This window comes from Geotrypetes seraphini, chromosome 2 (genome assembly GCF_902459505.1).
Source record: "Geotrypetes seraphini chromosome 2, aGeoSer1.1, whole genome shotgun sequence".
In the NCBI taxonomy this organism is placed as follows: domain Eukaryota; kingdom Metazoa; phylum Chordata; class Amphibia; order Gymnophiona; family Dermophiidae; genus Geotrypetes; species Geotrypetes seraphini.
The window spans coordinates 130,467,118-130,493,108 of NC_047085.1; the positions used below are offsets into that span (position 1 = coordinate 130,467,118).

Below are 25,991 nucleotides of genomic sequence, written 5' to 3' on the forward strand. Positions count from 1 at the left end.
TCAGATTAACATCTATTAGAAGTACACAAGTAATAAAGAATAAAATTATAAAGATAAATAATGATACACTTAAAGATACTGACTGAAAGTAAAGTGAAACTAGAAAGTAGAAGGGCAGAAAAGAATGGAAGGCTAGGTGAGTGTAATACAGAAAGAAATCTGGTGAAAAAAGAAATAGGAGTCTGCATAACATGGTTAAATATGCCTACCTTAATGACTGGTAGTTCTATCACATAAATAGAGCATTCAATACAGGTCAACTGTATGGTTTAAAACATATTAAATCAGAGGCTATGTGACAAGCAGACAGAAATTTAAGAAATGCTGCATAAGCACAACAAATATTCATTTGGAGGATACACACCAAGAATTTTGAAATACAGAAGGAAAAAGAACATATCCAATGAAAATGGAGGAGGTCAACAAATACATCATATCCATACCAATAGATCAATAACCATGAGGATCCAAGTAGCAAGGGAGATATACATGTTCAAACTTACGCATAACAAACAGGAAACCTGGAGAAAGAAAAATTTACATATGATGCAGTAAGATGTATCACGTAGTAAAACTAGGATCCTGAGGTGAGGGGAGGATAACCCATGGTGTACTCAACAGAAAGCCAAACAAGAGGATAAAATCCATATTAAAGAAAAAAGAGCAGAAAAAATGAGATTAGGAGACATTTGACATAATGAAAAGGAAACACAGGAATGTCAATGATTAACCCAAAAAGTTCAAAATGGGGGCCCAAATTTTGTCTATGACAATTTGCCTGTTAGAGAAAGTGACCGCTTTGAATTCATATACTGGTAGGTGTATTAAAAAAATCATGTTCCACCAAAATGTAATATTGAGGAGATCAGCTGATTTCCAGTTATGTAAAATCATTTGAATTGTGAGGGCGATGAGATTAAAAAGGAACTGTTGCCATTTATCCAGCTCATCAGTAAGAACTAGATATCTAAATATAATGATGTCCAGTTTAAGCTGAATGGGTAGGATCTTGAGCATGGACCGCCAGACCCCAAGACCAAAAATCTTGAATAATAGGACAAGAATATATCTTGTGTAACAAATCTCCAAGATCAGCAGCACAATGCCAGCAGGAATTGTTATCTCAAAGCCTGGCCCGGAACATTTTACTAGGTGTCCAAAGAGCTTTATAGTGAAGGAAAAAGATAGATTGAGAGAGGCTGATGGATGCGGTAGGGCGGAGAATCCATCTGAAGTATTGAACCCACTCCATGTTAGAGCCAGACCAGGAGAGTTCAGAAGACCAAGAGTCTAGATCTTTTGGTCCTGGGATAGGCATTAGAGTGTAATTCTTTGTAAAACAAAGTGGTGGTGTTGCCTAGTGTGAAACCCAGTTAGGAGAATCGGATAAAATTAGACTAAGATGAGTAACTGGAAAGAGAGGGTAGGCTTTTCTTAAGACAATGAGAGAGTTGCATCCAGTGAAAGAACTCCGTAGGAGGATTGAATTTTTCCATGAATTGTAAAAAAGAAAGCAATACACCATCCTTCATAATATGATCTAGAGAACTCCATTGGTTGCCGATAGAGTCGAGAATTCTGTTCAAATTTTCTTGTATTTGTTATAAATCAGTTTCGGGTTTGTTACCAGGTTATCTTGTGTCTCATTTTTCTTTGAATCAATGAATCTGCACTACAGATATCTTTCAAAGAGTGTAAATCTTCTTGAAACAGTCATCAAAAAACAGTGGTTCACTTATCCCCTGTTTTTTAAACTTTTATTCAGGATCCTCAGCGGCACCACTTAGAGCTCAAATATCCTCATTGCTCTAAGACAGCGATGGCGAACCTATGGCACGCGTGCCAACTGTGACACGCGAAGGCCTTGCAGCTGGCACGCGCAGGGCCGCCATCAGGGCAGACTACCAGGGGGTGCACAGGAGAGAGAACTGAACGGGGACGATGGGGGACCCGCGGGGTTAAATATAACTCGAGCCGCGAGGCTCGTCTTCTACTATGACTGCCCTGCCGCTCACACAGCCGATCGGAAATCTTCCCCGACGTCAGCGCTTAAGCAAAGCCCGCCCTCCGACGTCAGCGCTGACGTCGGGGAAGATTTCCGATCGGCTATGTGTGCGCGGCGGGACAGGCAGGAAATAGAAGACAAGCCTACGCGGCTCGAGCTACATTTTGCTGAGAAAGTTGCTAAGATGGGGTGGGAGACAAACGGGGAACACAAAAGGGGGAGGGAGTGCGTTTTGGACACAAGGCATGAACTTGGGAGAAAGGAAGGGAGGGAAAGAGATGCTGAGGTGGGGGAGGGAATGGGTTTTTGCACACAGAAGGCATGGACTTGGGAGAGAGGAAGGGGGGGAAAGAGATGCTGAGGTGGGGGAGGGAATGTGTTTTTGGACACAGAAGGCAAGGACTTGGGAGAGAGGAAGGGAGGGAAAGAGATGGTTGTGTACACGGGGAATAGAAGAAAGGAGAATTTTTGGTCATAGGGAGGGAGTGAGGTACAGACAGTGGCATACCAAGGTGGGGGTGGGGGTGGTCTGCCCCGGTTTTACGCCCCAAGGGGGTGCACAGCTGGCCACCTTCCAGTATTCTCCCTAGGCTGGCAAACTGCGTCTCTTTAGCCACTTGAGTGCCACCGCTGCCATTGGGAACAGGCCGGTGCCAAGTTCTCCCTGCTTTTCCCTGCGGGGCCGACCAACTCTCGCCACCCGCGTCAATTCTGATGTCGGAGAGGACGTTCTGGGCCAGCCAATCGCTGCCTGGCTGGCCCAGAACGTCCTCTCTGATGTTAGAATTGACGTCGAGTGGCGAGAGTTGGTCAGCCCCGTGGGGAAGAGAAGCAGGGCGAACTCGGCGCCGGCCTCTTCCCGATAGCGGCAGTGGCAGCCTATTCCCCAGTGGCGGTGGCAGCATTTTCCCAATGGTGGTGGCATAGGGGAGGGCAAGGAGAAAGAAAGAAAGGGGGGGACAGGGAGCCAAAAAAAAAAAAAGAAAGAGGGCTGGGTTAAACAAAGAAAAATGGGGCACGGAGAGAGAGAGAAAGACAGACATACAGAATGAAAGGGGGTATGGAGAGAGAGAAAAAGAAAGAAGGGGGCAGGGTGAAACAAAGAAAAAGTTTGGGGAGGGAATGAGGTCTGGAGGAGAGAAAGCATACAGGAGGCTGAAAAAAGGGAAGAAATATTGGATGCACAGTCAGAAGAATAAAGTGCAACCAGAGACTGATGAAATTACCAAAGGTAGGAAAATGATTTTATTTTCAATTTAGTGATCAAAATGTGTCCGTTTTGAGAATTTATATATGCTGTCTATATTTTGCACTATGGCCCCCTTTTACTAAACCGCAATAGCGTTTTTTAGCGCAGGTAGCCTTTGAGCTTCAAGAGCAGCGTGGGGCATTCAGCGCAGGTCCCTGCGCTAAAAACCGCTATTGCGGCTTAGTAAAAAGGGAGGGGGAATATTTGTCTATTTTTGTATAGTTGTTACTGAGGTGACTTTGCATAAAGTCATCTGCCTTGACCTCTTTGAAAACCCGCGGAATATAAATGATAATTAACATTTTCTCTGCGTACAGCATGCTTTGTGTTTTTAAAATTTTATTGTTGGTAGATCATTTTGACTTGGCCACAAAGGTAAGGGGGAGGGAGGGGAGCTGCTGAAAGAGTCTACCTTGACGTGGTTGCAGGCTTACAAATCTTTTGGTCAAAGAGTGCGGCGACAGAGAAAAGTATGTGTGTATTCGGCCCATGAATGAAATCATTAAAACATTATAAATTGCCAATAAATTGAAATGAAAACCAAAGGATTGTGAATCAAATTGATTCTCTGACAATACAAAGATTCCAACCTTTAAAAATGATGTTACATAGTTCAGGCAACTTTATAAAGAGTTTTTAGATACTAAAATCTTGTTATTAAGGTTTAATTGACGTGCTGGCACTTTGAGGAAATTCTTTGGTTTTGTGCGGCAGTTTGGGCACTCGGGCTCAAAAAGGTTAGCCATCACTGCTCTAAGATTTATGTGTCAACTCGTCATCGGGTCCCACTTTTTAATCTTATATATCTTGTTTAAAACTTTTAACTTTTATGTGCTTTAAACTTGTTTAGATTATTTAAGCATTATACTTAGCTTAAGATAGTGTGGTCTCTGGCTAGGGATTTTACCGCCAACATGATTTGCCTCTCAGCTTTGTCAAGGCTCAACCCCTATTAAGACATAAAAGCTATAATTATTTCTTATTATTTCAGAAACCATGTAACCCAGTTTTAACTTTCAACTAGCCACAAAGTAGCTATGCTCTTATCTAACTATTCCACTGCCAGCAACTGTGACCACTTAGTCTTCAGATATGAACGGCGGCTTTATTTTTTGTTTTAAATAGAGAGGAAGGGCCAATCGTCCGTGACCACGTCATAACGTGACTCAGAACCAATGTTCCCTCTAAGGATTGATGAGGTGTGTGCAAAAAAAAATATGCATGAGCGTCAAATTACATACTCCACAAATTTATGAGCAGGCACGGAGGATGCATTTTTAAACAATTGTAGTTTATCCTTGTACTCCTTATGTATTTTTAATCATCTATGGATATGTTTGTATGTTTATTGTTCAAATGGTTTTATTTATTTCCCCAAATTTATTTTTGTTATACGCATTGAAAATATTTGATATTGCGTTTAAATCAAAATCTCAATAAACTTGAAACTTGAAACAAGTGCCCATGAGATTGTGGGAGGGTTAAATACTCAAAAAAGAATAACAATTTACTTAAAGTTTTTGCTTCGCCAGTTTTCTGGTATCTTTACATACAGTGGTGTACCTAGCATATGTAACACCCGGGGCCCATCATTTTTTGGTACCCCCCCCCATCTGTATGAAAAACATGATTTTTAGTAACAAGCCACACATCACACATGAGTACCTAGGAAAAGGCAGCATCTTACATATTGCAGTGAGCAGTACATCAATACACCCATTGTAAAACTAAACAAGCCAGACCAGCACAGATCAATCCTACACCATCAATCCTAACAGAAAACTATGTCTTTCGAACACACAGAACACAGAAAACACCTTCGCCTAGTATGGAATATGTCATCACAAACTAACTCCTCCCCCTGTTACAAAACTGTAGTGTGGATTTTAGCCATGGTGGTAACAGCTCTGACGCTCATAGAATTCTGAGCATCAGCGCTGCTACCACTACGGCTGGCACAAAAAACGCTCCACAGTTTTGTAAAAGGGGGGATAAAATAGAAATACACAGCTTCAACGCTCTAGCTCAGGGGTGCCCAAACGTTTTGGGCTTGTGAGCTACTTTAAAATGACCAAGTCAAAATGATCTACCAACAATAAAATTAAAAAACACAAAGCACACTATACGCTGAGAAAATGTTAATTATCATTCCTTTTCTGGGTTTGTTTCAAAGAGGTCAAGGCAGATGACTCTATGCATTGTCACCTCAGTAACAACCATACAAAAATAGACAAATATACCCCCCTCCCTTTTTATTAAACCACAATAGCAGTTTTTAGCGCAGAGAACTGCGCTAAATGCCCAACACTGTTCTCGACGCTCATAGGCTCCCTGCGCTAAAAAACACTATTGTGGTTTAGTAAAAGGGGGCCATAGTGCAAAATATAGACAGCATATATAAATTCAGACACATTTTGATCACTAAATTTAAAATAAAATCATTTTTTCTACCTTGTCTGGTGATTTCATGAGTCTCTGGTTGCAGTTTCATCTTCTGACTGTGAATCCAATCTTTCTTCCCTTCTTTCAGCCTGTATGCTTCCTCTCCTCCAGACCTCATTCCCTCCCCCAACTTTTTCTTCCTCTCTCCCTGCCCTTTCTTTCTTTTTTCTCTCTTGATGCTCCCTTTCTTTTTTTCTGTTTCCCTTTTGTCTCCCTGCCTGCCCCCTTTCTTTCTCCCTACCCTCCACAAAGCTACTGCTGCCACCATTGGGGGAAACAGGCCCCAAAGCCACTGCAGCAACCATCGGGGGAAACAGGCCCCAAAGCCACTGCCGCAGCTGCCCCAAGCTCTCTCTGCTTCCCACCGGGCTGACCAGCAATCCCCCGACGTCAATTCTGCCATCGGAGAGGAAGTTCCGCCCAGCCAGGCAGCAATTGGCTGGCCCGAACTTCCTCTCCGACTGCAGCCTTAGGGGCGGGGCGGACCCCCCCCCCCCTTGGTACAACACTGAAGACATGGCAGCGGCTCCTCTCACGGATCCCCACCTGCGTCAGAAGTCCGATGCAGTCGGGGATCTTGAGAGGAGCCACCTCTGCATTTAAAAATACAGGCCGCCGCCGCTTCCTCTCATCTCCGCCCGCCCTCGAGTGAGCGACAGGAGAAAGTGTATGAGCGACGCCACTGAAAATAGTGAGCGATCGCTCTTGCGCTCACCTTAGAAACATAGACATAGAAACATAGAAGATGATAGCAGATAAGGGCCATAGCCCATCAGGTCTGCCCACTCTACTGACCCACCCTGAAGTCTACTATCCTAGGGATCCCACTCCTGGTGACAGGTTCCCTTGGCTTAACCCTCTAAGGGATCCCACATGGGCATCCCATTTGCTCTTAAATTCTTGCACGCTGTTTGCCTCGATCACCTGCACCGGGAGCTCATTCCAAGGATCAACCACTCTCTCGGTGAAGAAATATTTCCTGGTGTCGCCATGAAATTTCCCGCCCTTACTCAGAACTCAAAGGTCTATCCCCTTAATGCTCATAGGATATTGTGAACGAGTACTTAAAAAATCCCTCCCCCAGGCTATGTGTTAGATCAAAGAGTTCCATTCAAGTTCAGCATTCAGCCCATATGGAAATACTGTATTCAACACATAAATCCATCCTTGTATAAACAGTAAAAGCCCTTTAATATCTCTCCTCACTTATCTCCCCCTATGCTCCCCCCCTCTTATCTGTACCCTTCTCTTCCAGTGCCAACTCCAGACTCTATCCCTTCTTTCTTGCAGCACCATATGCCTGAAACAGGCTGCTTGAATCAATACATCGTTCTCCATCCCTGACAGTGTTCAAATAAAGGCCCACATTTTTGAAACGGCTTTCAACTCTTAACTCCCACTCACTGCTGTCAGATACCTATACCCACTGTATCATTTCCTCTAGCATAATCTCCTCAACCCTGTAATATTCTGTCTAAATTAGATTGTAAGCTCTTCTGAGCAGGGACTGTCTATTGTATGTTAAAATGTACAGCGTTGCGTACGCCTTTTCAGCGCTTGAGGAGGGAACGACGTGCAATATAATCAAGTTTGCAGATGATACAAAGCTATGTCGGGGGGTTGGCTCTCCAAGGGACTGCGAGGATCTTCAGAAGGATCTGAATCAGCTGGAAAAATGGGCGATAAAGTGGCAAATGAATTTCAATATAGACAAATGCAAGGTGATGCATCAGGGAAAGAAGAACAAAGATTATTGGGAGTGACATTAACCGAATGCGAACAAGAAAGGGACTTGGGGGTCCTGATAGACAGAACCCTAAAACCATTGGCTCAATGCGCGGCGGCAGCAAAGAAAGCTAACAGGATGTTGGGCATGATTAAAAAGGGGATCACGAGTAGGTCGGAGGATGTCATAATGCCACTTTACAGAGCAATGGTCAGACCACACTTAGAATACTGTGTCCAGTACTGGTCTTCATACCTCAAGAAAGATATAACTCTGCTGGAGAGGGTGCAGAGGCGAGCCACGAAACTAGTCAAAGGTATGGAGAATTTGAGCTACCAGGAACGCCTCAGAAAACTGGGACTGTTCACCCTCGAAAAGAAAAGATTGAGAGGGGATTTGATAGAGACTTTTAAAATATTAAAAGGATTTAACATAATAGACCAGGAAGAAGCATTACTGACATTTTCAGACGTGACACGGACAAGAGGTCATAGCCTGAAACTGTGTGGCAGCAGGTTCAAGACAAATGTCAGGAAGTTCTTTTTCACACAGCGAGTGGTGAGCGCTTGGAATGCTCTCCCAGAAGAGCTTGTGGAGGAGACTAGTGTTCAGGGTTTCAAGCACAAGTTGGATGCACACCTTCTTGCAAATCATAGCCGGGGATAGGGAAACCCGGGTCTCCAACAAGGAGCACCTAACTGGGCCTCCGCTTGTGCGGATCGCCGGACAAGATGGACCTAGGTCTGATCCGGTGAAGGCGTTTCTTATGTTCTTAATAAATAGTAGTAGTAGTAAAAGCGCTGATGGCAGCACATGTCGCAAGAGTGGGAAATGTTCAGACCGACTTTCTCAACAGGCATACCTTAGCTCCTGGTGAGTGGAAGCTGTCAGCAGCAGCATTTCAGGCCATTGTTTGATGCTGGAGTCGACCTCATGCAACAGCAAAAACCCAAAAGGAGGACAGGTTCTTCAGTCGAAGATACGGACCCAGAAGTGAGGGTCTAAATGCTCTAGTCCAACTGTGGCCTCAAGACCTCCTGTTGTATGTCTTTACTCCCTGGCCCATGATAAGGCCAAATCATTCAAAGAATTACAACTCAGGTGGGACGGGTCATTCTGGTGGCTCTAGATCGTGGTACGCAGATGTGATGTGTCTTTGAATGGGCCCCGATTTCCAGTGCTTCCAGACCACCTATCACAAGGTTTGATGTGCATAGAGGATCCAGATCGCTTTGCTCTTACAGCATGACTCTTGAGCGTGAAGCGTTAGAATAGAAAGGGTATTCAGCGGTGGTTATTATAAACCTTCTCAAGTCTAAGAAGCCAACCACAGTCTCCGACTACGCTAAGGCACGGAAGACTTTTCAGCATTGGTATGCCAGAGGGCATAGGAAGTCGTTTTCAGCTCTGATTTCTGTGGTGTTGGCTTTCCTTCAAGTTGGCCTTGACCAAGGAGCTTACTGTGGTTTCCCTTCGGGTTCAAGTCGCAGGGTTTTCTTGTTTCAGGGCTTGGGACCGCAGTCCAACACTTGTGTCTCATCCAGACATAGACATATTTCTGAACAGTTGTCTCCGCATCATACCACCGATCAAGCCCCCGTTCCCCTCATTGGATCTCAACGAGGTGCTATGAGATCTTTCCAAACCTCTGTTTGAACCACTGGAAGGAGCGCTTCTAGTAGACTTGACGCTCTAAGCAGTCTTTTTGATGGCTGTGAACTTAGCGAGACAAGTCTCGGTGCTTCAGGCTCTCTCTTGTAGAGAGCCTTTCCTTAAAATCTCCCATCAATACACGTGAACCTCCCCCTTCCCCTCTTATTGTACCCACCAAACCTATTAACTTCAATGACCGGTATTTTCCTGTAAATAAATATTACCTTCCTATTGTACACTCTTGTATATTCCTGTCAACTTCAATAACCTGTTCATTCCTAAAATGTTAATTCCAATGATTTCATCGTTTGTAATCTTAATTAATTGTTGTGAACTGCCTAGAACTCTCTGGGTATGGCAGTATACAAAATAAAGTTATTATTATTATTATTATTAAACCCACCACCTGTAGTGCCCACACAGTATACCCATGAACACACAATCTGCAGCACAAGAGAGATGGAAACAAAACAAAATCTCATTTTACAGAAGTTAACCTCCAACTGTCATTCTAGCCTACTATAATCCTTCTCTGAACAGAACCCCCCCAACCCTCCCCCAAACCCTGCGCTTTTTTTCCTAGAAGACACCAGCATAGAGCATGCGCAATAGTGCAACTGCAGAACTGGAAGTGGGGCATCTGCCTGAAGGGAGCTGTGGCGGTCGCTTTGTTAACTCTCTGGCAGGTAGTTTTCTGGCCGGCTCCCTTGCTGCAGTTGTCCATGGGCGGTGTCGGCTCCTTGCACGCGATTCACGGCTGATTCGGAAGCCTTCGCTCTGACGTCGTAACATCGGAGGGAATGCTTCTGACACAGCCGCAGATTGCGCATAAGGAGCCGACACCGCCCATGGACAACTGCAGCAAGGGAGCCAGCCAGAAAACTACTCGCTGGAGGGAGGCACAGAAGGAAAGGAGGAAGAAGCTAGTGCACAAAACTCCTTGTTGGGCCGCGGGTTCGACATCTCTGGCCTAAGATTTAGTGGCTTTTTAGTTTGACCAACTGGGCTATTTTAGGCCCAGGCAACGTAATGCTATTTTTTGATTCTTAGTATTGTATGTGTTAATTTTTTGTGATTGACTCAGTATTATGGGCTTAGGATGGACTTAAGTGAGAGTGTGACTTGTTTTGTTTTCTTTTGTTATATTTCTGTATCCTATTTTGTTTTCCCCTACTTCTGTTATATAATACTTTATTTTGTATAATTAATTTAGTAATGAGAAAATTAAATATGTATTTCTTGAAGTTTTTTGTTCCTTTTTTCTTTGTTCCTTTTTTTATATAGGCCAGTAATTAAAAATTATTTCCCTTTCAAGACCAATGGAAATGTTGCAGAGGTTGTTTTTATTTTTGCTTCTGCAGTTTTTAATAGTTGGATATATTATCTTTGATATAATACAGGCCACCACTTTTCTCAATATTCCTCACTGTACTCACAACATGCATATGATATGGTACTTTATTCTGTCATAGCATAAAAAATTGAGGTGGCCATTGCAATAATCTTTTTGTTTTAATTTTTGTATAACTGACTGAAATAAAAATGGGTTCAATAGTGCTGTTTAAACTTACAGCAGTTGTCAGTGTTCCTATGAATAAGAAATGTATTTTGTATGTTTATTGTATATAAGCATTGCTTAGTACTACATTGTCTAGTATCATGCTCCTTTTGCAGATAATTAGTTCAACAACTCCATGTGCAGATTTTTTCTTTCGAAGTTGCTTGTCCTCAGAATTAAAAATCTCACAACAGACATCTCAAGTATCTGGCAAATCTTCATTTGATGAGGCTGTCAAACTGATACAAAAATGTAGTGAAGTGAGTTTGAATATTATTGTACTATGGAAGGTGAGTGGTTCCTTTGTTTCTAAATAAGTATACAGTCTATACAATATGAGTAAAAAAAAACACCTCTAGAGCAAATGTGCTTGCTTGTCTTCAGGCAGTCCCCGCATTAAGAACGAGTTATGTTTTTAAAGTTGTTCTTAAGTCACATTTGTATGTGGCTCGGAACTCGTGATAATCTGTTATTTGTGTATATATGTATAGTTAATTCATTTGACAATTTGGAAAAGGCATATAAACACAGCAGCACTAATATATAAGGGCAATAAGATGAGTTCCATCTCCTTAATCATTTTGGTCACTCTTTGAGCCTTTTCTAATTCCACTACAGTGGAACCTTGGTTTACGAGCATAATTCGTTCCAGAAGCATGCTCGTAAACCAAATTGCTCGTATATCAAAGCAAGTTTCCCTATAGGAAGTAAGGGAAACTCGCTTTGATTGGTTTCACCTCCTCCCCCCCCCCTGAGGCTACCGGCGCTGCTCCATTCCCCCCCCTGAGGCCACCGACGCTGCTCCATACCCCTCCCCACGATCCGGCATCCCCCCTGCGAACCGGCATCCTCCCCCCGCTCGCGTTGCCCCCCTTCCACCGCGATCCTACATCCCCCCCCCGAGCACGGCAATGACATCCCTTACCCCGACTGGGCACCAGTGCCGGTGCCCGAAGATCCTCCCTCTTCTGGCGCGGCCTAGACTGGGCGGTGCATCGGAGATCCTCCCTCTTCTGGGCTGGGCCGGGCTGGACTGGCTTTGAGCATTTGCGCATGCTCAAAGCCTTCTGGTCTCGCTCTCTCTGAGATTCTGAATCTGAGAATCTCGGAGAGAGCGAGATTCTGAATCTGAGAATCTCGGAAAGAGCGAGACCAGAAGGCTTTAAGCATGCACAAATGCTCAAAGCCAGTCCAGCCTGGCCCAGCCCAGAAGAGGGAGGATCTCCGACGCACCGCCCAGCCCAGGCCGTGCCAGAAAAGGGAGGATCTTCGGGCACCGGCACTGGTGGCCAGTCAGGCTCCGACATGCATAATTGGTGCATCCAGTGTCTGGGTCCTGAACTTTGGGGCATTCATTGACTGTGCCCTCTAGCTTCATATTCAGAAGAGGTCACTTAAGGACTGGAAAATTCAATTCATCAAACTTTTCGGTACCACTTTGACATCAACATCCAGTATGGCAAGGGACTTGGAACCTGACACCCAGTCTCTGTGACTCCGATATTAGTGCCAAGTACATCACCACCGCATCCAGACCGTTAGATGTTGGACTCCATACAGAAACAGGATTCTACATCCTCTTCATCGATGCCTCAACTCTCAAAGGACATAGCACATAAGAAAGCTAAGAAGCAGAAACATTCTTTTCCTTCTAGGCATGCCACTGCGTCTTCCCAACTGGAAAAAATCCCTCCTAATAATAATAAATACACTGGGAGATCGCTATCAAAGATGTAAACCACATTAAATAATTGTGTTATAACTTATATATATTAATACATTAAAAATTATGATAATGAGTCCTCAGTTTACTCAGCTCATAATCAGGACCAGCCTGCAATAGTAACATCCCTGGACTCATTGTGAGTTTTGTGAAAAATATACAAAAACATACATTGATATAGAACTCTCCAGTGTATTGTGTGCAAAATGCTACTAATTCTAAATGGTAAATTCAACTTCAAAAATGTCCGCTAAATATTGAAACAATAAATCAATGTCCAACTTCTTAAGGAACAAAGAGTACTTATCTCACAATTGCAGACAGGCAGTTCATTTCTGCCACAATATTGTCCATGTCGGTCAAGTGAAAAGCTCAACGAGGCTCCGTTTCAGAGGATCTCGGCCTCCTTCGTCTGGAGCTAGACAAAACAGTTCAGTTAAGAGGAACCTTTAGCACATCAAGTTGATTTCCAAAGAAAATGGCGCTCCGGCATGGAGTAACTCAGCTGAATCACAGCAGATCAAATAGCAACATAATGACGTCAAGAATGTAACAACGCCAGATTTGCCAGCTTGAAAACTGACCAATCACTGAAAGAGAAAACCGGGATATTGTAGCATATCATTTTAAATAATGGAATGCCACTCAATACCATCATTTAGTCCTAACGGGGTAACAGATTGTAGATAAAAAATCCAAAATTGCTCCCATAGCACTAAACATCATAATTTGTTGCCTTTGTAGTCCGATGGAATTTGCTCAATAATGAGCCATTTAAGATCAGTGAAGCCATGATGAAATTCTTGGCAATGGGGGACCATAGGAGATGTAAGTGATCCCGTATTTATATGACTCTTATGATCTATGAGAAGAGTCCGGACAGGACGAATCGTGTTGCCCTACATAAACAAGGGCGCATGGGCAGACTATCACATACACTACCCAGCTGGATTTGCAATTAGTGGTAGCCCGTAAAGTATAGGTTTTTTGAGTGATTGGATTAATCCATACTGAGCCCTTTATGGTCTGCGTGCACATTCGCAACTTCCACACGCAGTATGAAAGCCAATAACATTGCTGTTAGAACCTTGATTGGAAAAAGTAGATTGCACTAGCTGATCCCTAAGATTTCTCAGTCTGGTATAAGCAATACAAGGAGGATCCCGAAATATAGAAGTTAATTGCATCACATGCCAATGCTGTCTGACAATGTTAGCTATTATAGAGTCTTCCCAGGCATCAATTTCCTTGGCGCACAGTAAGCATTGACACGAGGATGACTGTTCTTCCATGCAGATGTTTCCTCATAGGCATGCCTTGAGATTGAGGTCTCCCACACCAATTGATACAGCAGACTGCTTCCATGCTATTGTCTCTCTTGGTACCATTATTGACTCTTCAAGCAATCTAGGTTATGCTCCAGCAGGAGCTTTCAGGGCTACGGCAATCAGAGTCTTCACAGGTATTAAAGGCTTCCATGCCTGCTTTAGTCCAGCCTGAGGATACATCAGAGCATCAATCAAGAACTAAGTCACACATTCCTGTTCAACATCAAGTATCAGACTCGACATGGATCCACTCGACGCATGCATCATCATCAGTGGAGGAATTATCTTTTGTCTCATCATTATCCTGTAGCTCAACGCACCTCGATTCACAATCGATGTTCCCTTCTATGCACACTCCCCGATTCCCCCTAATAGGTTGTATTTTAAGAAGTCTGGCTCGGATATCTCCACCACTCGGAATACTCAGCAGAAGAATCCTACTGTATACCTTCTTATCCTTCCATCCTCCTCTATGACGCATATCTCCACCAGAAAGTATCTTTTATTGGATTTATAGGTCTATTGGGACGAGCTGTATCCATCAAAATGGAGAATGAGGAGGAAACTTGTTCTGAACTTTTTGGATTCCTTGATTTTGAAACACCACCAAATGAAAGCATCAAGGTACCTTTACACAGTCATGAAAGACACTTTGTTTAAAAAGTGGAAGACTCCTCTTATCTGTTCAAGTAGTTCCTAGAAAAATAAACACAATGTACAGAATTCAAACATCCAGGATTGCTGCTCTGCTATTAGTGATATGTAACATGTCTCTAATATTATCCTTAGTAGCTGAAGATTGGAGGTGATGCAGGAAATTATAGACTGGTAAGCCTAACTTACCGGGTGAAACAGTAGAAACCATTATAAAAAATAAAATTATAGAACACAGACAAGCATGGTTTAATGAGACAGAGTCAGCATAGAAACATAGAAGATGACGGCAGATAAGGGCCATAGCCCATCAGGTCTGCCCACTCTACTGACCCACCCCCAAGTCTACTATCCTAGGGATCCCACTCCTGGTGACAGGTTCCCTTGGCTTAACCCTCTAAGGGATCCCACATGGGCATCCCATTTGCTCTTAAATTCTTGCACGCTGTTTGCCTCGATCACCTGCACTGGGAGCTCATTCCAAGGATCAACCACTCTCTCGGTGAAGAAATATTTCCTGGTGTCGCCATGAAATTTCCCGCCCCTGAGTTTGAGCGGATGCCCTCTTGTGGCTGAGGGTCCTTTGAGAAAGAGAATCTCTTCTTTCATCTCGATACGGCCAATAATATACTTAAACGTCTCGATCATGTCTCCTCTATTCCTACGTTCCTCGAGTGAGTACAGCCGCAAATTTTTCAGCCTTTCCTCGTACGATAGATCCTTGAGCCCCGAGACCATCCTGGTGGCCATCCGTTGCACCGACTCTACTCTCAGCACATCTTTTCGGTAGTGTGGCCTCCAGAATTGCACACAGTATTCCAAATGAGGCCTCACCATGGTTCTGTATAATGGCATTATGACTTCAGGCTTCCGGCTGACGAAACTCCTGCGGATGCAACCTAACAACTGTCTTGCCTTAGATGAAGCCTTCTCCACATGATCAGCAGTTTTCATGTCTGCGCTGATGATCACTCCCAAGTCTCGTTCTATTGAAGTTCTAGCTAAGGTCTCACCATTCAAGTGTAAGTTCTGCACGGATTTCTGCTGCCGAGGTGCATGATCTTGCATTTCTTAGCGTTGAAGTCCAGCTGCCAGGTTGAGGACCAAAGCTCCAACAAATGTAGGTCCTGTGTCATACTATCGAGTGAATTGCCATCTCTCACTATATTGCATAGTTTGGCGTCGTCAGCGAATAACATTACCTTACCTTGAAGCCCCTGAGTTAGGTCACCTATGAATATGTTGAAAAGGAGCGAGCCCAAGACTGAGCCCTGCAGTACTCCACTGGTCACCTCTGATGTTTTAGAGAGGGTACCATTAACTACCACCCTCTGAAGTCTGCCACTCAGCCAGTCATTGACCCATGTAGTTAGTGTTTCTCCCAGCCCCATTGATTTCATTTTGTGTTCAGCCAAGGTAGGTCTTGCCTCAGTAATTGCTTCATTTCTTTGGAGATGTAAATAATCACACATAAGAATGAGCTGGTTGATGTAGTGTATCTAGATATTTAGAAAGCTTTTTACAAAGTTCCTCATGAGAAATTCCTGAGAAAATTAAAAGTCATGGGATAAGAGGCAGTGTTCTATTATGAGTCAGGAATTGGTTATTGGACAGAAAACAAAGTAGGGTTAAATGGCCAATTTTCTCAATGGAGGACGGTAAATAGTGAAGTGCCGCAGGGATCTGTATTAGAACTGGTGCTATTTAACATATTTATAAATGATCTGGAAATTGGAACAAGTGAGGTGATTGAATAGTTTAGTGTCATCTGCAAATTTAAAGTTGTCAAAACATCTGAGGACTGAAAAATTGCAGGAATACCTTAGAAAATTGGAAGACTGGGTATCCAAATGGCAGAAGAAATAAATATCTAAGAAAAAGGACCATTTAAACTAAATTAATTTATGGAGGATGTATGGTTGGGCAGACTGGATGGACCACTCGGGTCTTTATCTGCCGTCATTTACTATGTTACCATGAAATTTAATATGGACAAGTGCATAGTGATGCACATTGGGAAGAAAAATCCAAATCATAGTTACTTTATCCTACAGTCCACCTTAGGAGTAAGCAATCAAGAAAAAGATCTGGGTGTCATTGAAAAAAACCTAGAAAACTTCTCCAACTACAGACTGGTTGCCAACCAGCCGTGGATATCCAAACTAGTAGACAAACTAGCATGCCAACAAATATCTGATTTTCTGGAAAACTCATCCAAGCTGGACCAAGCACAGTCAGGATTCTGAAGACACCTGAGCACGGAGACCATGCTAGTAGCAGTTCAGGACTCCGTACTTAAACACCAGGCAAATGGAGAAGACGTGCTGCTGGGGTTCCTAGACCTCTCAGCAGCTTTCGGCCTAGTCCAACACACACTGCTAAAATCACGTTGCAGAGAAGTAGGCCTCAAGGGAAAAGCCATGGCGTGGATAGAATCATTTCTATCTAAAAAAAAAACAAAACCTAAACAAGAGTAGAATGGCAGAGGGATATCAGCAACTGGAAGGAATCTGTCATAGGGGTATCAAGGGATCCACCTTGGGGGGAGGGGGAATTGTGGGGTTGGTAGGGAGATCAAAGGGTTGGGGCCTGGAGAGGGGAGAGAGCCTTGGCTATGGGTTGGGGGAAGGGGCAGGGGAGAGAGAGAAGGATGAGAAGTACAGAGACCTGCGAGGGGTTGGAGGGGAGAAAGAGGGGAGAGAAGCTAGACCTTGGGGAGGGAAAAGAGTGAGACCTGGAATATCTCAAACCCCCTTCTCTACCGATTGCGGCTCTTTGTAAATCATGGGTCAAACATATAGGATAAAATGGCTTTTTGCCTTAAAAAGGTGGCAGACCCCTGCCCCAGATGAATGCCTTGTGGCCAGGCCAGCCCTGTGTTTGGTAATTGGGATGATAAACTTTTTTGCTTAATTTCCTAGAGTTGAAATTTTCTGATTAGAAATCCATAGCAACTCACATAGTCATTATTTCAGCCTTTATATATTTTCCATTCAAAAAGAAGAAGAGTTATAAGAGGCAAATGATAGTTTGCCGGCAAAGGCGAGTATTTTGTTCCTTCTTAGCAACAGGTATGCATACATTGAAAGGGTTTGAATAGACATCTTGATAAATAGGCCCCAAATATCTGGTTATATATATATATAGAATGAGAGCCCCTCTTATAGAATGTGAGGAGTTAATGTATGACCAGTCTTTCAGTGTTAGATTAATTTAGAATAGTTAATCCCACAAAGTTATAAGATATTGAAGAAAATGTATTGCAAATGGAAATGTCTTGTTTACATCAAGTGAGTCCTGTGCCTTTTAAATAGATGATTACATATCCAGTTTTGTGATTGCTATAATAATTATATGGCCATTTCCTATTCTTTAGGCATATGTTGTTGAAGACAACAAGCAGCTTATTTTGGAAGGCCAGCATCATGTTATGCTGCATAGAATTGGAAAAGAGGCCTTGTCATTTCCTCAGAAACAGGTAACTTGCTTTCTGTGGTTTATTTATGTCTTTAAAGATTTTTTTCTAATTGTGTAGTAAATTGCAGAAAAAGTATATAGGGAGAGATTGTGTGTCACTTGACTTGCTCAGTATTGAATTATATGCCAAAAAAAAATTTAAAGGGCTGAAAATTATGAAAACCTGTTGAGTTAAATGATCTGAGACAAAAAAATAATCAATTCTTGAGAATGATTTATGAACATGAGAGCAGAACGAAAATTCACGAGCATTAAAATGAAGAAGCTGCCATATTTGATTTGATTTGATTTGATTTCTTATATACCACTATACCGTGAGGTTCAAAGCGGTTTAAAATGAAGATAGATTAAAGATACCTTAAAATAAAATAAATAAAAATGGTACTTTGGATTTTCCTAGCTGTCCCGAAGGCTCACAATCTAGCTAAAGTACCTGAGAAAACAATAAATAAAAATAAAATAAATGAAATAAAATAAATTCCAGTAAGACAATAGGATCTGATGTTAGAAGTTCATAAAGGGGGGGCGTCGCGTGCCCGCATTCAAGATGGCTGCCTAGCGATTCTGCTCCGCTCCAGCCCTGCCTATTAAGTGCCTCCACAGCTCCTCCGAGCGCGTTTTCAGGTCCCACGTCGCAGCCTGCACTTACCGGAATGTCTTCTAAGCCCAGTAAGTCAGACTCTACCCTGCCTGCGAGCCCCGCTCCGCCGCACTCCGCCTCTAAACGCTCCAAACATGAGCCGCCGTCTCCAGCTAAGGCCCCAGCCGCCCACGCGGTCGCGGATCACAGCGCCTCCATTTCGCAAGACCTGCAGGTTCTCCGTGAGTTGATGCAGGAGAATCTTGCTGCTACTGCTGACATCAAAACAGAAATGGCCAATATAATGACTCAATTAAAGCAGCAAAACGCCCGCATTGAATTAGCAGAGGAACGTTTAACAGCACATGACGCCCAATACCTAGCTGTACAAAGAGACTTGCTCAAAATTTCATCTCTACAATCGGATCTTGAAGACATTTCTAACCGCATGCGTAGGAGCAATGTGCGCCTTCTTGGCTTACCGGAGTCCACAGAGGGGAAAGACATGCTGGAATTCTTACATTCTTTCATCCCAAAAATGTTAAAGATTCAATTCTCTCCTCCTTTGGAGATCGAGCGAGCACACAGGGTCCCCTCGGGCCCCCCCTCAGCATCCAAGCCTCCGAGACCCATTGTTATGAAGCTTTTACGCTTCCCACATGCTCTCCAAATTTTGCAATCCGTAAAATCTACCTCTAATTTATCTGTGGATGGAAAACGGATCACGTTTGTTCCTGATGTTTCAAAAACTACTGCTCAAAAGCGAAAGGCTTTCTTGTCCATGCGGCCTCAACTAAAAAGTATTCGAGCACAATATGGGCTCTTCTACCCGGCCCGGATGCGGGTGACTTACCACAACTCCACTAAGAACTTTGATTCGCCAGTGGACCTTCAAAAATACCTTGATGAATATGTGGGAGCAATGACCTGACTGATCAACCCTATTTGTTCTCTTTACCGCTCTAGAGGGCTGTGTTCCTGTTTCTTCTGCATCAGTGTTCACCATGAGGCAGGCTGAGGAGCGGCCTGCTGAGCTCCTCTTGATAACATGCGACCCCATCTATGGAGCTTCGTTTATTATTCTGTTCTGGTTTGCTGTAAGCATGATTCTGCTACTTTCTTTTCCTTCCCCCTCCTTGTTCTGTCTGCATCTTCTTTCCATCTTATCATGGTCTCACCTAAATGTCTTCAGTTGCTCCTGGATTTCATCCTTCACTGCTAAAATAAATGGTTAAAATTCACCTAGTCTCTCTTAACGTCAATGGAATTAACAGCCCTATTAAAAGGAAAAAGATCCTACACTACTTCAAACACTTGGAAGCGGATATCTGTCTACTACAAGAGACTCATCTTTCCCTAGAGGAAGCACAGAAACTGTCAGGGGGCTGGGTCCAACACTGCTTTGCCGCACCGGCTCAGGGTAAAAAACATGGTGTTATCACCCTGATGAAGAAATCCCTTAATTTTCAACTTTCCTCTCATAAATACGACCCCAGCGGCCGATGGTCCCTTGTTGAAGGTTCAATAGAGGGTCAACCTTTAAACATCTTCAACATCTATGCCCCCAATGCTGATGACCCTTCTTTCTTTCATTCTTTCCAGACTGCGAGCTCCGTCTCTTTAACATCTCACACCATTTTCGCTGGGGACTTCAACTTTCCCATCGACCCATTCATAGATAGGTCTTCTACTTGCCGCCCTGCTAAGCTGGGAGTCCGCACTGCAGTTCACAAGTTAATGGACTTATATGGATGGTCTGACATATGGAGAATTTTTCACCCAACCACCAAAGATTATACTTTCTACTCTGCTCCCCATCAATCTCACTCCAGAATTGACTACATTCTAGGATCCAAAGACATTCTGAATCTTGTCTCTTCTTCACGAATCCACGACATCACTGTTTCAGATCACGCAGCTGTTTCTTGTACAATCCAATGGTCTGTTCCCTCCTCCTTTCGACAATGGAGAATGAATAACTTTCTCCTTCATGATGAGGACTTTCTCTCCCACATTAAGAAGGAATCTCAATCATTTTTCGACATAAATCTTTCTTCAGTTACAGACTTTTCCCTTGTCTGGGAATCCTACAAAGCTTGGCTCAGGGGAGAAGTGATCAGTTATTCTGCCTTTCAACTCAAAAAACGCAAATCCACCATTCTTCAACTGGAATCAGAGATCCACTCTTATGAGTCTCAGCTCTACCACCACCATGACCCTTCCACTTATAAAAAATTACAACTTCTTAAATTTCAATATAATGAAATCTTCAGCTCGCTTGCCTCAGCTTCCATCTTTCGCCGATCTGCTACATACTACTCCTCTGCCAACAAATCTGGTCGTCTACTGGCTACATTCCTTAAAGGCAAGCACTCCAAACACAGGGTCACTCATATTAAATCCTCTTCTGGCCTCCTCCACACCTCTACCAAGGACATTTTAAAAGAATTCCAAACCTTCTATGAAGATCTCTACTCATCTGAAACCTCCTCGTCTGCTAATTCTATTCCAGACTTTCTTCGCTCACTGAATCTGCCCACTCTGTCTGAATCCCAACAGCAGTCTCTCCAACAACCACTTTCTTCTGAGGAAGTCCTTCGTGCCATCTCCTCTTTGCCCTCAGCCAAAGCTCCAGGTCCAGACGGCTTAACCTCAGAATTTTTCAAGTCACTCTCAGATCTCCTATCTCCACACCTGCTCTCTTACTTCCAGAACTTATTGTCTAACCCTTATGGACTCCGTCGGTTCCTAGAAGCAAACATCATTGTTATACCGAAACCAAACAGAGACCCTCAACTTGTGAAGAACTACCGACCAATTTCACTCCTAAACCTGGACTACAAAATTTTTGCTAAACTCTTGGTATTCCGATTAGAAAAAGTTATGCCTCATCTGATCCACAGGGATCAGGTGGGCTTTATGAAGGGTCGCTATGGAGCGGATAATACTAGATTATTATGCCATGTACTCCACTCCACTCTGTCGGACACTAGCCCTAAAGCCATTGTCTCACTTGATGCTGAAAAAGCGTTCGATAGAGTGGAGTGGAACTATCTGTTTACTGTTTTATCTAAATTTGGTATTCCTCCACCTTTCATTCATATGCTATCTCTTCTTTACAATAGTCCCACTGCTAAACTGATTGTGAACGACGAAGCTTCCTCCTCCTTTACTCTACACAGAGGGACCCGTCAAGGCTGTCCTATATCCCCCCTTTTATTTAATTTAGCCTTGGAACCCCTCCTTGTAGCCATTAGAACCTCATCCACCATAAAGGGTATCTCAATAGCAGGTATTGAATTCAAGATCTCTGCCTATGCAGACGACATCTTGCTATATCTTTCAGATCCTGAACCCTCCTTGTCCTCCTTGATACAGTTAATCTCTTCTTTTTCCTTGATTTCCGGATACAAAATTAACTGGGACAAAACTGAAATTATGCCCTTAAATGGTTCCTGTCTCCCTTTTACTATCTCCTCTCAGCCTTTTTCCTGGGTTTCAGACGGGATTAAATACTTAGGACTCACATTTGGTAGAGACATCCGCTCGACTATACAACTAATCTCTTCCAAACTCTTCACTCAGCTCTCCTCCATTCTCTCTTCCTGGTCTCCCTTACAGCTCTCATGGTGGGGCCGATTAGACACCTTAAAAATGATGGTGGTACCAAAACTCACATACATCTTCAATATGTTTCCCCTCCTTTTTCCACCTTCTCTATACAAACAACTGGAATCCAAGATGGCGAGATTCCTCTGGCATGACAAACCTCATAGAATTGCGCTTTGTAAGCTGAAAGCCCCCACACACCAGGGCGGTGTCAACTTTCCAGATCTCTACTGTTATCATAAAGCCTTTCTATTAAGACAGGGAGCGGAGTGGCTCTCCTCTCCTTCCTTGTCGGACATACCCAACTGGTTACGTTTAGAAACGTCCCTTGTGAAACCTCTTCCCCTTCTCCGCCTGATGGGCACTGTGAACTTCCTTGATCACCTCAAAAATCCTATTCTCTCGATAACTCATAAAGTCCTCACTGAACTCGACTCCCGCCTTGATATCCCCTGGCATCTCTCCTCCTATTGTCCCCTGTGGTATAATAAGCACATCACCATTGACAAAAAACCTGTCTCCTGGCCTCATTGGTTTAATCATGATATTTGGGACTTGGGTTCGATAAGTCACCCTAACGGAACCTTTTTCACATTTAACGATTTAATGGAATCTTTTTCTATCCACGCTTCCCACTTCTATCAGTGGCTTCAGCTAAGATCATCACTTAAAAAATCTGGCCTTTTCCCTGTATCTTTTCGCTCGGCTCCCTCCTTATATACCTTCTCTCGACAATTTCTAGCCCTAGGCCACACAGCTTCACACTTTTACAAACTTATCAAGTCTCTACTTCCTATATCACTATCCGCTTCACAGACTCCCTGGGAGATGGATCTTGGGATCTCCATCTCAGAGGAAGCCTGGTCCCATGTTTATCACTCCACCTTCCACACTTCCCGCTCAGCTTCAAATCTCCAACACATGGTCTTCCTACTACATAGAGCAATGTGGACCCCAATCAAATCACATAAAATTAATGCCTCTTATTCAGATCTCTGCTGGACTTGTCAATCTGACACAGGTTCCCTCAAACACCTTCTCTTTTCCTGTCCTGCAATTATTTCATACTGGACCTCTACCTGGGACACCATTTGTTCCATCTTTCATATCAATATACCCTTAACCTACCAGATGCTCCTTCTGAAATCCTTTGAGGTATCCACTTTGATTTCTGACTCGAATTTTTGCCTGTTTGATCTTTTACTCTCCTTGGCCTTAAAAATCTTACTTACCTGCTGGAAGGACCTATCCAAGGCCTCCTACTCTCAATGGTGGAATCTTGTATGCCTCACTTACAGAACTGAGGCTTATTTAGCTAAATCTTTTGATAGATTTTCTTCCTTTCAGGTGAAATGGTCACTGTTGAAATCTTACTTGCACTCCATCTCTTCCTCCTGAACTGACCACTCTTATCTATCTCTTTTTCTCTCCTTCTATTTCTCTTCCCTTTCTTCTCCTCTCTTTTGTATCATTGCCTTTTTCATGCTTATATTTGCTGTTAGGAGGTTTTTCTAGCTTAAATCTGGGATATGCATTTGTTGTCCCATGGAATTTATAATTATGCAATCTTATTTGTTGTGTACCTTTTAGTGTTAATTGTACTCGGATCAGCATGTTTCCAGCTGTTCATTATGTATGTTTATTCTTTTCCATGCATTGTAAACTTAAAATTTTAATAAACAAACCGTGACTAAAAAAAAAAAATAAAATAAAAGAAGTTCATAAAGACAATATGCCAAGGAGAGAAAGCTGGTATGCTCCTTGAGCCCTGACGTATGCATCCAAGCCAACACACAATATTTCAGCCATAAGGTTTCCCAGGAAGTAGTAATGAGTGCCAAAATACAGGCTAGTCATTTAGATCAGAGTCAATGCAATGCTAAAATGCAGGCATGTCATTTGGATCAGATGACCTTTGCAACAGCCAGACAACTGCCACTATCATCTCGGTGCATCAGCTGCATTAAACGGTCAACTGCCACCATTCTCAGATCCGATATCAAGTATGGTATAGAACCCTGCTGGATCGGGGGAGGGGCGGAGCTGTGCTCTTAAGTCTCTGCCACTGCTTCTGCTGCCTGCCGCTGGTTTCGGTGTGGCCCCGGCGTCTCCTTGTGCTCACCGTTACCCCTGCTGGATCGGGGGAGGAGCGGAGCTGTGCTCATTAAGTCCCTGCTGCTGATTCTGCTGTCTGTCGCTGGTTTCGGTGCGGCCCCAGCGTCTCCTCGTGCGTAACCGTTAGCCCCTGCTGGATCGGGAGAGGGGCGGAGCTGTGCTCTTAAGTCTCCGCCGCTGCTTCTGCTGCCTGCCGCTCTTTTCGGTGCAGCCCTGGCGTCTCCTTATGCTCATCATTATCCCCTGCTGGATCGGGGGAGTGGCGGAGCTGTGCTCTTAAGTCCCTACTGCTGATTCTGCTGTCTGCCGCTGTTTTCGGTGGGGCCCCGGCGTCTACTTGTGCTCATCATTATCCCCTACTGAATCGGGGGAGAAGGAAGGACGCAGGAAGTGCCTCTGCTGAACATGCACCATTCTAGGCCTTTAGGTTTGTAGACAGTTATGCTGATGTTTTCTGACTCGCCCGAGTGAAAATTAAAAGAAAAAAGTGCAGAACCCTGTAAAACTATGAATAAGGTATATGAAAGGAACAAAATAAACTAGAAACCAACAAAAAAAACTAAATATAACTAAAAACTTAAAAATATAAGAGAGAGGAGAGGATCCAAGATGGCGACGGAGTAAGTCGCGTCGGCGAGAGGCTCCTGCACAATTGGCAAAATATTTACTAACTTGCCTTTCTTCTTATTTTTGCAATGCCGAAGCGCAGGGGAAGAAAGAGGGGCGTTCTTCCAACTTTCTCTGCCTCTTCGCCGTCAACGCAGACGGCGATTACAAGCTTTGCCGTCCCAGTTGGGGCGGGCGCATCCGCTGACCGAGGGGGGCAGACCTCGATCTTGGAGGGCGAGACTTCGCTCAGCCCGATGGGACCTGGAAAACGGCTTGACAAATTACAGCTATACTCGCTCGAGGAGCGCAGAGAGAGGGGGGACATGATCGAGACGTTCAAGTATCTTACGGGCCGCATCGAGGCGGAGGAAGATATCTTCTTTTTCAAGGGTCCCACGACAACAAGAGGGCATCCGTTGAAAATCAGGGGCGGGAAACTACGAGGTGACACCAGGAAATTCTTTTTCATTGAAAGAGTGGTTGATCGCTGGAATAGTCTTCCACTACAGGTGATTGAGGCCAGCAGCGTGCCTGATTTTAAGGCCAAATGGGATCGGCACATGGGATCTATTCACAGGGCAAAGGTAGGGGAGGGACATTAAGGTGGGCAGACTAGATGGGCCGTGGGCCCTTATCTGCCGTCTATTTCTATGTTTCTATGGAGTTCCTCCTCGCCCCGGGACGGTGTCGGGAACGTTGTTTGCAGCACAGGAAGCTCCGGAGTTGATTCCTCCGGCGGTGCTGCAGATTTCCCCTCTGACCCCGGATGAGATGCACAGCTCATCGGCTCGTTTGCAGCCGACAGTGGAGAATGGAGGAACAGAAACCTGTTATGTTACAGAGAAGGAGAAAGTGGAATCCAGTGGACTGATTCCCGGTACAACTTTGCTTCCTCCTTTGATAAGACCCGATGTTATAGACATGGAGGCTATTTGGAGTGGCTTGGAATCATTGTATAAGGTATGCTCTCAATTCGTCACTTCAGCCCAGAGTAACCAACATACAGCTTAAGACTTTTGAAGAGAAACTTCTTAAACAATCCGATAGAATAGACAAATTGGAAAAATCTGTGACTGAAGCGAAAGCTTCAATTAACTTACAACTGAAGGATAAAAATTTACTTGTTAGAAAATTGGAAAATTTGGAAAATGCTAATAGGAGCTTGAATCTTAGACTTTTAAATTTTCCTATTTCCAAATTCCAATCGGCAAGAGAACTGTTTCATTCCTTCTTGAGATTAGTACTTAAATTTCCTGAAAACAA

General features: G+C 43.7%; 1 protein-coding gene across 3 annotated transcripts in view; it reads left to right on the forward strand.

The window, feature by feature from the left end:
- The window catches only part of TRAPPC8 (trafficking protein particle complex 8), a 392,175-nt gene that overhangs the window by 333,103 nt on the left and 33,081 nt on the right, over positions 1–25,991 (forward strand). For all 3 annotated transcript variants that reach the window (XM_033933766.1, XM_033933767.1, XM_033933769.1), the window contains 2 exons: positions 10,750–10,923; positions 17,715–17,816. In XM_033933766.1, coding sequence (XP_033789657.1) covers positions 10,750–10,923; positions 17,715–17,816 — 276 coding nt within the window. The remainder of the gene's footprint in view (positions 1–10,749; positions 10,924–17,714; positions 17,817–25,991) is intronic.